Raw genomic sequence first — 11590 nt, forward strand, 5'->3', positions numbered from 1 at the left:
GTGCATTGCCCCCAGCCTTGCCCTCACTAAGACGCTAGAGAGACCATCCCTCAAGCTGTGCCTACAATGCCATTGCAGGTACCGCGCCAGGGTGGAGAAGGTCGAGTCTGCAGCCAAAGTACACGTCTTCTACATCGACTACGGCAACGTGAGTGCAGGGGACGGGGAAGGGACCCTCGGAGGTCCCTGGAGCTGTGCAACCCAGTCACCCCTAGGTCAAGTCCTCCGGTTTCTCCTAAGTGCCTCCGCACTCCTGACTCCTGTACAGCGGTGGCTTGGGGAGCCTCTGGGCATCACTCTGTTCACATAACAAGCTGCGACTGACTCCTGGGCCAACAGGCGAAACTGGCAGCTGTGGCCTGAGGCCTGCGAGCACCGCTAGATATCCTGTCCAGGCCCAGCCACTCCACAGTCCTTTTCTTCCACCACCACACCCTCCTCCTACCCATCACGCACACGCACACGCCTCTGAAGGGAGCCACAAAGCCCCTGCACACCTCTTTTCCCAGTTCTCTGGCTTCACTGGGTGTCTGTCCCATTGCTGATCCTCGCTCACCCCAGACCAGGGCTTGCTGGGGCAGGCACAAGGTGGCACAGTGTTGGCCACCGCAGTCCAGGCCTCAGTCCTCGACAACTCTGAGACCCTGTGGGGAGGCAGCAAGCAGGAAAGCGCTCTCATTCTCACTCCTGGAGTGGCAGTTGTCTGCTTCCCTGAGGGCCATTTAGCACAAAGCCCTGCTGGGCCATTCTTCTACTTCCCCCCCAGGAAGCCAAGCTGAAGGCTGCTGCGCTTTTTGGTGTGCTCTTCCCAGCTAAGCACCCCTTCCCTGTGGGAAGGGGGAACCCCTGTCCCAGAAGAAATAGAAACAAATCGAGTCCAGCTCTCACCAAGACTATTTTAATAGCAGTCACCAAATGTGCCAGCACCAGGCTCAGATGAGGGTGTAAGTCAAAGCCAGCAGGCCATGTTCCCCGAGGCCTAGGTGACCACCAGCTATGCATGGGCGACGTGGAGGTGGGTCTGAGGCAGGCAGGAGGTCCCTGAGCAAGAATGCCCTGAGAGCCAGGGGTCGGGTGTGACGCTGTTGGTCTGATGTGTCTACTCCAGAGAGAGGTCCTGCCGTCCGCCCGCCTGGGGACCCTGCCACCTGCCTTCAGCACGCGTGTGCTGCCAGCCCAAGCCACGGAGTATGCCTTCGCCTTCATCCAGGTGCCTCAGGACGTGAGTGCACTTCCTTCCTCCTTCCAGAGGGGCTGGCCAGGACCTCCCAGCCAGACCCTGCGGGTACCACGGCCCTCACAGGCTGATGGGAGAGGATGGAGACCATTAGTAGCTGGACCAGAGAGATGGGAGCAATTAGCTTTGACCGAGAAAACTGCAGGAAGATGCTACAGGGGAGGTGGCGTGAGGGCATCCACGTGGGTTCTTGAGAAATGAGTAGACCCATGTGTTTAGGCAAAAACTGATCCACCACAGCCAGTTCCCAGGGCCCTGAGGGCAGCAGTGGGCAGAGATGGGAGCGCTGTGAGGTCAGATCCGTCTGGGGCTACTGCTGGCCGCTCTGAAAGGCAGAGACAGGGAGCAGGGTGGGAAGATGGCTGTGGCAGGAGGCCCAGCAGAGATGACGGCCGGGGGTCCAGAGTGGGGCCGGGCACAGCAGGGGCAGCTCTTGGCACCATCTGAGGGGCCGGTGCCAGAGAGCAGCGCTGGGGGTGGCTCTGCGTTCCTGGGTTACACCTCAGCAGGTGGAGCATGGGGTGGGGGATGGGGGAGCAGCCTGGGGAAGTGTGGCCTGTGGCCTTCTCACTCCGAGGGAGAGGTGCTGGGTGGGAGCGCAGTCTGCAGGATCTGGGGGGTTCCAGGGCATCCAGGAGAGTGCCCTGACAGATGTAGCATCGGGGCAAAGGAAGCAGAGGAAGAAGCTGCACATAGAATAGCTTCTGCCTCTTCACAAAACCTGCACAAGGACAGAAGTGCAGGAGATGTTGACAAAATAGGCCAAGTGGTGGTCTGTGAGGAAATCAGACCCCAGCATGGACAACCCGTGAGGCAGAGAGGTGGGGACTATTTCACTGTGTCGGCTGAGCCCTCCTGAGGTAGAATGGCAGCGGCCGGGCAGCAGCAGCAGGCTTCCTCTTGGGTGGGGACAAAGCCCTTCTGGCCACACAGGGCAGTGGGCAGGGGACCAGGGACCTGGGTAGGAGAGAGTGGGTTTATTTGCAGCTAGGCCAGAGGTAAGGAAGGGACTGGAAAGAGGGGACCCCTTGTGTCCAAAGCCTGCTTTCCTCTCATTAGAATCGGGCGGGGAGAGGGGTGGGAAGGGAGTCTGCGCGCAGACTTCTTTGGGGCCCCAGAACAGGCACTGGGCCCCACGTGGCTGGCTTTGGTTTGCACTCACTGCTCCCACTGACCGAGGGGTGTCCCTGCCCAGGAGGACGCCCGGACAGACGCAGTGGACAGCGTGGTGCGGGACATCCAGAACACCCAGTGCCTCCTCAATGTGGAGCACCTGAGTGCCGGCTGCCCCCATGTCACCCTGCAGTTTGCTGACTCCAAGGGGGACGTGGGGCTTGGCTTGGTGAAGGAAGGCCTGGTCATGGTGGAGGTGCGCAAGGAGAAACAGTTCCAGAAAGTGGTACGTGACCTGAGGCGGGCCACCTGGTGCAGGGCGGGCCCTGGTGTCTCCCTTCACCACCACAGTCACACAGCGGGCCAGGGGCTGCCAGGAGCCAGGGAGGGAGCTGGGAACCTGCGGTCCTGCTGCTCCTGCTGGGGAAAGATAATGGACTTGGGTTTGTTGGGGCTTAAAAAAAAAAAAAAAGAAAAAGCTAATTACATCCCAAATTAATTGGCTGCGGGTTTGGCTGAGAATGCAGTTGCAAACTAGAGCGGAAAGTTTCCCTTTGCCTGCACCCTCAGGTGACCAGCTAAAAAGCTTTGCCAGGGGTGGCCGGAGAGAGTCAAGGCCCGTCTTGCTCTCCCTCCCTTCTCTCTTTCCCCAAGCCCACAGCCAGCTCCTCACACCAGGGGCCACCCATAGCCAGGGACTCAGCCACAACACCCCTCCAGTCTGTTTGAAAAGCCCCAGGGCTTGGGGCCCACCTCACCGCCCCTGGGGGTCAGCCTTGGGAAGAAAAGCCTCTGCCGGAGACTCGTACAGGAGTCTGCTACTCTTGAAATGGAGAGAGCACTTCCTGCCACTTGCTCATTCTCCATCAGACATTTATTGAGGGCCTCCATGTCTCAGAGAGCAAGAAACAACAACCCCGTAGCACTTATGAGACAAACAATTAAATTAACTATAAGTCAGTGAAATAGAATGTGAGAATTAAGTGCCTTGGGAAAAAGAGGAAATAGAATAAGCACTCTCAGGAGTTGGTTGTAATTTTAAATAGGGTCATTTGAGGCTTTGTTAAGAAAGTTGTACTTACGTGTTTAAGCTTTGAAATGGCAAAATTTACATGTTTAAGGTTCGAAGGGCAGGATAGATGGCCAGGTGGACACAGGTGGAACATTTCGGGCAGATGGAATAGCCAGTGCGAAAGTCAAGAAACAGCAGGAGACCGTTGTGACCGCACGGCGGGTGTTACTGTCAGGGAGCTAAGGCTCCCCTGGAGGGTTCTCAACTGACCTTGGTTCTCGGGGTCACTCTGCTGCCCAGTGGCAAATGCCCCACCCTGACACTCCCCCTCTCTTGTCCCTCCAGATCACAGAATATCTGAACGCCCAGGAGTCAGCCAAGAGTGCCAGGGTGAGTGTTCGCCTCAGTAGCCCCGGGGTGCTGACTGGAGGCTTGGCCCTCTGGGTGCACCTCCCTGAGTGTTTTCTGTTTTCTCTCAGCTGAACCTGTGGCGCTATGGAGATTTCCGAGCCGACGACGCGGATGAGTTTGGCTACGGCCGCTAAGGAGGGAATTGGGCCCATGTCCCCTCACCAGTACCACCTCCGCTGCCAGAGGGTGTTTCAGCTCTAGACCCCGGGATGGGGTGTAGATTGGGTCCAGCTTTGCTTCAGTGTATGGAAATGTCCTATGGGGCAGTGTCCAGGCTGGGAGGAGGCAGGGGGGCGCCCACGGCTTTCAGGGCCATTGTCTTCTGGAATGATGGGCACTGCCCTCCACAGTTCCCCCAGCTGGTTTTGTGTTTTTACTTGGGGGGTTGTAGTTTTTTAAAAAATCATCCTCAAATCAGGAAGAAATATGAAAGACTTTGTCCAAATGGAGGGCATACTCCTGGCACCCCTGGCCAGCTGGCACCCTACTTCTGTCCCAGACTGCCCTTCCCAGCTCTGTCCAGCTGTTGATTATGTGATTTCTCTTAATATGTCCATTTTCAAATGCCAGTTTGTCTACACCTGCCCCTTCGCCATTCCGCCCCTTCTGTATTTAAAGCTTTGGTGACCCAATAAAATAGTCCACGCTGTCTGCAACCTTCCTGGTCATGGTGGAGTCCAGAGCCCGGGACTTGGGGTGACCCCAGGCAGAAGGAGACCTGCACACCAGAACACAGCCCCACCGCCGTCATTACCCACGTGCCTGCCCACGTCGCCTGGAAACGGCCCACTGTGGGCGCCGGGCAGCCCTCTAGAGTGCAGAGCCACTCCGGGCTGGCGTGCAGGAGGCTGCACAGGAGGCCGGGCCGAGTCTTGCCAGGTCCAGGCATGGAGCTGCTGGCTGCCCTTCACAATCCTGCCACACCCTGAGCTCGCATCCTAGCGGGCCTTGTTGAGGGAACTGGGATGACTTCCCCTTTCCCGCTGTGGCAGGAGTTGAGGCTGGCACAGAAAGGCCTCAGGTTCAGGGCCTAGCTGCGGAGAGGCCTGTCTTTCTGGGTTGGCTCCTAATCTGACCTGTCCAGGTTTCTCCCAAAGTCATCCAATTTGAGCTGGCTGTGGAGCTCAGAAACCCCAGGTCCCTCCGGGCCTCCCCTCCCCCCCGGAGGAGGCCCCCAAGCAGCCCTGTGTGGCATGCTAAGGAGCCGGTCGCTCGCCCTTATGCCAGGGAGAGGGTGTACGTGAAGTCTCCACAGCCAGCATCCAAGGCACCCTTGGGACCTGCCTGCCCCATCCCTCACTGCCTCAGCCATGTGACCCTCCCAAGCACACATTCTGGAGACATGGGGTGGCACATGTTCCTGGCAGCCCACTTCCCACTATTCTGCGCCAAGGGCCTTGCCAAGCTGCCATTGGAGCCGCGTAGATTGGGCCATGAAGCTGAAGGGAAATCAGCCTGGAGCCTCGCTGACCAGCTCTCATCCCCAAACGGGGAAAATTCCTGAAAAAAATCCCGAAAATTCTGGTCCTGGTAATTATGCCCTCATACCCACTTGTTCAAGCCCTTGGGGTTCTGCCTAAGACTCCTGTCTTAGCGAAAGATGTAAGCCTCGTGCACAGGGGTGTGCAGTCTACTTATGGGGAAAGCCAGGAGAACTGAGGGAGGGAGGAACATTGAGTTGGTGCAGCTCCAGAAGCCGAGGCGCTGCCTCCCTCCTCGGGCCTCAGACCCTGCCTGCCCTCCCTTTTGGGGGCTCAGAACGAGAGCAGCTTTCACTCTCCACCAGACCCTGCGTGGTCCGGTGAGCCGTTCCCTGTGGCCATGTGAAGCCCCTGATGGGGCCCACGAGCCAGCAAGAGCGTGAATGATGGATCGGTGTGTCTCTCCATCCGTCCCACTCCTGCAAATGCTGTCCTGCCCCCGCGGGCAAGCCCACTCCCCCCCGCAGCCTCTCATTTTATTTTTACCCATCATGCAGGCTAGAAATGGAAGAGAGAATGCCTGTTTCACCCATTTCTCTCCCAGTGGGGCCAAGAGGTAGGTCTGTGCTTGTTCACTTGAGCACAGTTGGCAGAGGGCTAAGATGCCAGCCCACTCCTTTGTAAAAGGGACTGAAATCATCTTGCTGTCTTAACAGTTGCCTTGGTTACCGCTGTGCCCAAGGATAAACCCTCCCTGGTTCTGCAGTTGAAATGATGCCTGATCCCTATCCGCTTCTGTCTTCCAAGGCTGGTTTAGACTGAGGTCAGAACGCTCGCCAGGCCCAACGCCACTCAGCAGGGTTGAGGCCAGCCTGGTGTCTCTCTCCGGAGCCCTGGCCTCTGCACCAGGGAGGGCCAGCACTAGGGTGCAGAAGCGGGCGCCCAGGGGCAGAATGTGAGGAGGCGCTTGGGCCGCACAGGTGCACTGGCATCTTCCTCCATGGTGCAACGAATCAGCGGCAGTACTTAGCGCAATCGCACCAAGAGCCTCTCCCCAGGGCCTTCCCCAGGGAGGTGCCAAGCCTGTTCTTTGGTGTCAGGACCATGGGCTCTGCTTCCCCACCCACCGCCCTCTCGAACAGCAAGATCTCCTGAGCTTGATGTTTCCACCAAACACGGATTAAGACCCAGCTAGGGCCCTCCCTGGTGGCGCAGCAGGTTAAAGCACAACACTGCAAGCTGGCCGCAGCCACTTCCCCTGCAAAGTTCAATCCCCAGCCCTGGAGGTGACCTACATGGCGCGGCAGACCTCTCCTTTCTCACCTGCTGCTCCCCTCAGCAGTGCACTTCGTCAGTCTGCCTGTTCTGCTCCCCACTCTCTCTGGTGAATCTTCTCACCATGCCTCTATCCCAGTTTTGTATGCATAAATAAATCTTTAAAAAAAAAAAAAGATTCAGCTCGTGCCGGCTATTGTCAGGCCCAGTGATGCCAAGTCAACCCACAGGCTCTCAAGGGGCCTGTGGTCCAGGTGAGGACGAGGCAGCAGCTGAAACAGCACTCACGGGCCCCAGCCGGGCCTGGGGAGGCTTCGCAGATGAGGGCGGCAGAGTTGAAGCTGACAGATGGTAGGGAAGCAGCATGCTAATCTGGGCAGGCTCTGGAAGTTTCCCATCTGACAGATGCAGCCTAGGATTGGGCTAGCCCCCAGGTGGATGCTGATCCAGAGACCACTCGCAGGTGACCCTCACCTGCCTCCTCTCTGCCAGTGTGCAGGGCCGGTGGGAAAAGTGAAGGGAAGAGCTGGCGTGCTGCCTCCACGTTATTTATGGGTTTGATTATTCCTGTGTCCCGGGGAGAGTCAGTGGACCCCTTTTCTTGCATTAGCCCATGTTGTGAAGCAAGAGGGAGGGGTTGGAAAACGGGTGCCTCAAGAGTGGTTATTGATGTCCTAATTACAAGAGGATGCTAATTTAATTTGAACCTAATTACAGTGCACTACCCTGGGTGGCATGTGTTTTAATAATTAACGTCCTTCAGATGCGTAGGAGTGTAATAATATTTACACTGGGTTGGCCAGCAGCCTGGGGAGGCGGGCTGGGGGCCCGTACACCACCCTCCCCCCGGACAGCTTGGCTGCTGGCAGGTGGGGAAGATGCGCCTGAGCCCCGATTGGCCAATATCTCGTCATCCTTCCTGGGGAACACCCTTGGGCCTCCTTTCCAGTTGTGTGCTCCACCCAGCAGGCACCCCGCTCTGGGGCACCAGGCGCGAACTCTAAAACACCAGAGACCACCAGCAGGAAGGTGCCCTGGGCCCTGAGCCAGTCCACACCCTCGTGGGGTCACACAGCCAGGTCCAGGGGCCACCTGAGGAAGGTTTGTTGAGTAGGGAGGAAGGAGAGTCTGGAAGAGCACCTGGGTTTTCTTCTGGTAATACTTGTGGGGAACTACAGTCACAAAAGTGCATGAAGTTCCAGCAAAAGCCAACTTAGGCCAATTCACAGCACAACACACAGAAAATGGACCCTCGCCAGCCCTCTGACCTTGCTCCCCAGGCACTGTGACACCTCTTTTGACTTCCACTCCAGTAGGGGAGTTTGGCCTGTTTTAATTGTTTTGGTTTCTCTGTTTTGCTAGACTGGGTTTTACATAACGAGTGTGCAGTGTCCAGTCCCGTGTGCCCGCTGCTCGCGCGTCTCTCAGCCACGCATCCTACTTTACGCCTCCTCGTGTCTGCGCGCCACTGTCTGCATGCCCTGAGCCTCGGTGCTACATAGAAGTCAGTTGCTCTGCAATCCACCAGGCCCTGCACAAGAAATCTGTTCCCCCTAACTGCCTGGGCGGCTGGAGGTGACACTAGAGAAGGGGGACCCTAAGGACAGCAGGGGAGTCCACCCACCACAAACCTGGAGCCGGGTGGCTGCCAGTGTCGCTCCCATGCCCAGCCTCTCCACGCTCCCACAGGCAAAGCGCAGTCTGTCAGCAAGCTCTGGAAGCCAAGCAGAAGGACTTTAGTGGTGAGAGGGAACTTCGGTGTTTCTGCCAGGAGAACTCACTAGGCCAGCGCTTCTCTGGGCTGCCTGGCAGACCGGCTCCCTCACAGTCGCCCTGGGTGGCTCTTCAAAGTCAGCTTCCAGAAATAGAGCCAGGACTGGAACTGAAGGCAGCGAGTGGGGCGCATGCGTTAAACCCTCATCTATCATGAGAGGAAGGCGGTGGGTCATAATTACAGTTGATAAAACAAGCACCAGCCTATTGTCCAGCAGTAAGCCGGGAACCAACAGAAGAGACGATTCAAAGTGTGGTGCGAGAGTAGCACAGTTGGCAGTGGAGAGGACTGCAGCTGCTCAGGATTCTCTATTTCCTCACCCTAGGTGAGCGTTTCTGATGTCCTTTTCTAGTTATCAGGTAAATATTCGCCTATCCCCTCCTGCCAGACCTGCTATCCCGATTCCTGGGGGTCAAGGCGCTTTAACCCGCTTCCAGACTGATTTGATGAGTTCTCAAGTTCAAGAATTAGCTATCACTGTTCAAACTCACTTTACAAGACAACGGAGACAAAGTGACTTACCCAAGGTCACCCAGTTTATTAATGGCCAAGCCCAGAATAGAAGCCAGGTCCCCTGGTGCCAAGCCTGTGATATTTCTCTACATCATGGTTTTCACCTTGGTGGTTGTCCATCTCAGTGGGCCTGGCCCGAGGGGCCCTGGGGGTTGAACTGGCGATGTGGCTCCATTGAGGGAGGCCAGGCTGACCTCGCCCAGCACAGGGACGAGACCCAGCCCCACATAGGCACAGAGCCCTCAACAGTCAGCATACCTCTAACCACAGCATGCTTACCTTGAAGCATCATGGCAGAGATAGGTATGTGCAAACAAACAGCTTTGCTCCTCCTGTCCCGCCAGCAGCAGCAATAGCTGAGTTTTCGCAAAAGGTCAGGTCCCCCCCAAACACTCAGGCATTTGGCATTTACTCAGCTCCTTCCCACTAACTCCAGGCACTGTTCCAAGAACTGCAATTAAGAAAGAGCAATAAGCCCGCCTCACAGGGCTCACAACCTACTGAGGACAATAGATTGTGGCAATAGAAAAATCTAGGACCTCACCCCCAAGGGAGATACACACAAACATGGAGGCCTTAGCTTGTTAAGGTGACTGTGCAACCCAGATGCCCAGGGTCTAGCACTTCCGCCTGGTTCTATGACGAAGGGCTGCTTCACATATAAAAACTTCCTCATCAGAAGTCAAGATAGTCTTTGCAGTTTTGTTCCCACTGACAAACAGCCCAACACCCACTACCAGGAGCAGCCAGCTGGTGAAATATTACTCAGCAAAGAAAAATGAATGAACTGGCCACACAGATAAATCTTGGAATCAATAAAGCCCATCTCAGAGGACTTCTATCCAATAATACTACTACTGTAAAATTCAAAGGCAAGTGGTTCATTGTTTAAATTGATACTGAATAATCAGTGTATTATCCAAACTGAAATATTCTTGAGAATAGAAAGGGGTACTGTTGAACCCTTGCATTTGGTCTACAAACTGAGCTGCCTGGAGAACACAGAACATGAGGACATCCATGACATATATATGATAAACACATAAGTCTGGGTGATGGGGGGAGACGGGGTCCCAGAGGAGGGATAAAGGAGCATTGTCAGGGAAACATGAGGTACAGAGCTTGCTCTAGGTCTCAACCTGGAAGGTATTTATTGCTAAATACATGTTTATTGACAAGGTGGTGTGAGGGCTCACAGGAGAAAGGCTTCATTTTTCCTGGGAACTAGGTGGTTACAGTCAGAGGAACCTTTAACAGGCACTTCACTGTGCTGTGGAAAGTTACAGAAAATTTCAAGGACAAGGTAACAATTTAAACAGTCTCTAGCCAAAGCGAAGGTCAAGTTGCAGGGACACTGAGTGGCCCCTCTTCTGGCTGTAGACTCCAGAGCAGGCTACAGACCGGGTCCAGTGTCCTGGACAGAACTGAAAACCAAACGTAGGCGTGGCATTGCAAGCCCTGAGGCCCCTCCCAGTCTTCTGGCAAAAGCAGCCAGCAAGGACTGATAAGGCCCACGTCACTGCAAGTTCCTCACATCACTTTGTAAATTGAGGTGTAACCCAACACTCCAGTGCAAAACTCAAGTATCTGACTTGTGAGTACTTACAAGTGTATAGATCCCTAATACCAACACCAGCATTCAAATCCAACTATGTACGTATAAGGTGGCATTCCAGAAGGTTCTCAGTGGCCCTCCCCACAAAGGTAATAAGGTTCCACCTCTGTGGCTGTTCTTTTGTCTGTTCCAGTGTCTTAGAACAGCCCTGCAGAAAGAAGGGGCCACAGAATCCCTGCGAGCAGACCTGGAGGTGACCTTGACCCTGGGTGGGAGAGATGCCTCAGCCTCACACAGCAGCCTGGGCCCCTGGAAGGCCAGCAGAAGCCTCCCCTCCTTGTCCCTGCCACCTGAGGCCTGGGCTATTGCCAGCCTGGTGGCACTCACCCGTGGCCCCAGCTCAATGGCATCTTCAGGCCCTGGGCCTGGGAGCGGGTGATATTGACGTGGTTCTGTTAGCAGAAGTCCTCACTCTGTAGGCATCATCTGGGAGGCCTGGGCCTAGCACTGAGACCTGCTCCCCTCCAGCCCCACCTCCCCCAAGTCTGGGGCACTCCTGCTGCCACCCAAGTGCTACTGGGAGCCAGACGAGTATGGCCAGGCACAGAGCAGAGGCTGTGATGTTTCCTGTTCTGCTTGTGCAGAAGGAGCTGCAGTGCATAACTAACTGCTTCTTCCACTGGGCTTTGGGACGTTCACAAACACCTGCTCACCCGACACCCCAGGGGTCTCCAGCCCCACAGGTTTCCCAGGGCAGAGGGACTGGTATTAACTGACGGTGGAGTGCAGCCTGGCCTCTCAGGCTGCTTCTCTCCAGCCTGTCTTGCCGCTGGAGTTTCAGGGTTTCAGAGAATTTCCTGCAGAGCCCCAGGCTGCATTCAGAGATTGAGTCGATAGATAGATGTCAACCCGATTAGTAAATATCAGGCTGAGCTGGTGCTGGGGAAGAACTTGGAAATGAGATTTCACTCAAGGAGTCTGCACAGCATCATGGTGGAGAACATGGACTCCGATGGCTGAGTCTGAGCCCCGCTTGCCTTGTGCCAGCTGCCAGCCCCCCGCCCCCCGCAAGCCGAACAACCTGCCCAGCCTATTCCCTTACCTGTAAGCTGAAGCTAAAAGCAACATCTCTCTCTAAAGTTGGTGTCAGGGAGAGGTGCCTCAAGCCCTTGGCAAGCCCAGCACAGACTTGCTCAATGAGAGGCAACCCTTAGGGTTCAGGGAAATGGGGTGCAGGCCCGCCCATGCCCACAGAGCCAGCACAATGACTCAGGTGGCA

General features: G+C 55.9%; 1 protein-coding gene across 1 annotated transcript in view; it reads left to right on the forward strand.

Annotated features, from left to right (window-relative positions):
• The window catches only part of SND1 (staphylococcal nuclease and tudor domain containing 1), a 381281-nt gene extending 376833 nt beyond the window's left edge, over positions 1-4448 (forward strand). The window contains exons 20-24 of the mRNA XM_004677002.2: positions 79-148; positions 1109-1222; positions 2433-2636; positions 3708-3752; positions 3842-4448. Of these exons, the coding sequence (XP_004677059.1) occupies positions 79-148; positions 1109-1222; positions 2433-2636; positions 3708-3752; positions 3842-3907 (499 nt within the window). The 3' untranslated portion in view covers positions 3908-4448. The remainder of the gene's footprint in view (positions 1-78; positions 149-1108; positions 1223-2432; positions 2637-3707; positions 3753-3841) is intronic.
• The last annotated feature ends 7142 nt before the right edge of the window (positions 4449-11590 follow it).

Source organism: Condylura cristata, unplaced genomic scaffold, assembly GCF_000260355.1.
Source record: "Condylura cristata isolate star-nosed mole 26May11 unplaced genomic scaffold, ConCri1.0 scaffold00005, whole genome shotgun sequence".
NCBI classification, from domain to species: Eukaryota; Metazoa; Chordata; class Mammalia; order Eulipotyphla; family Talpidae; genus Condylura; species Condylura cristata.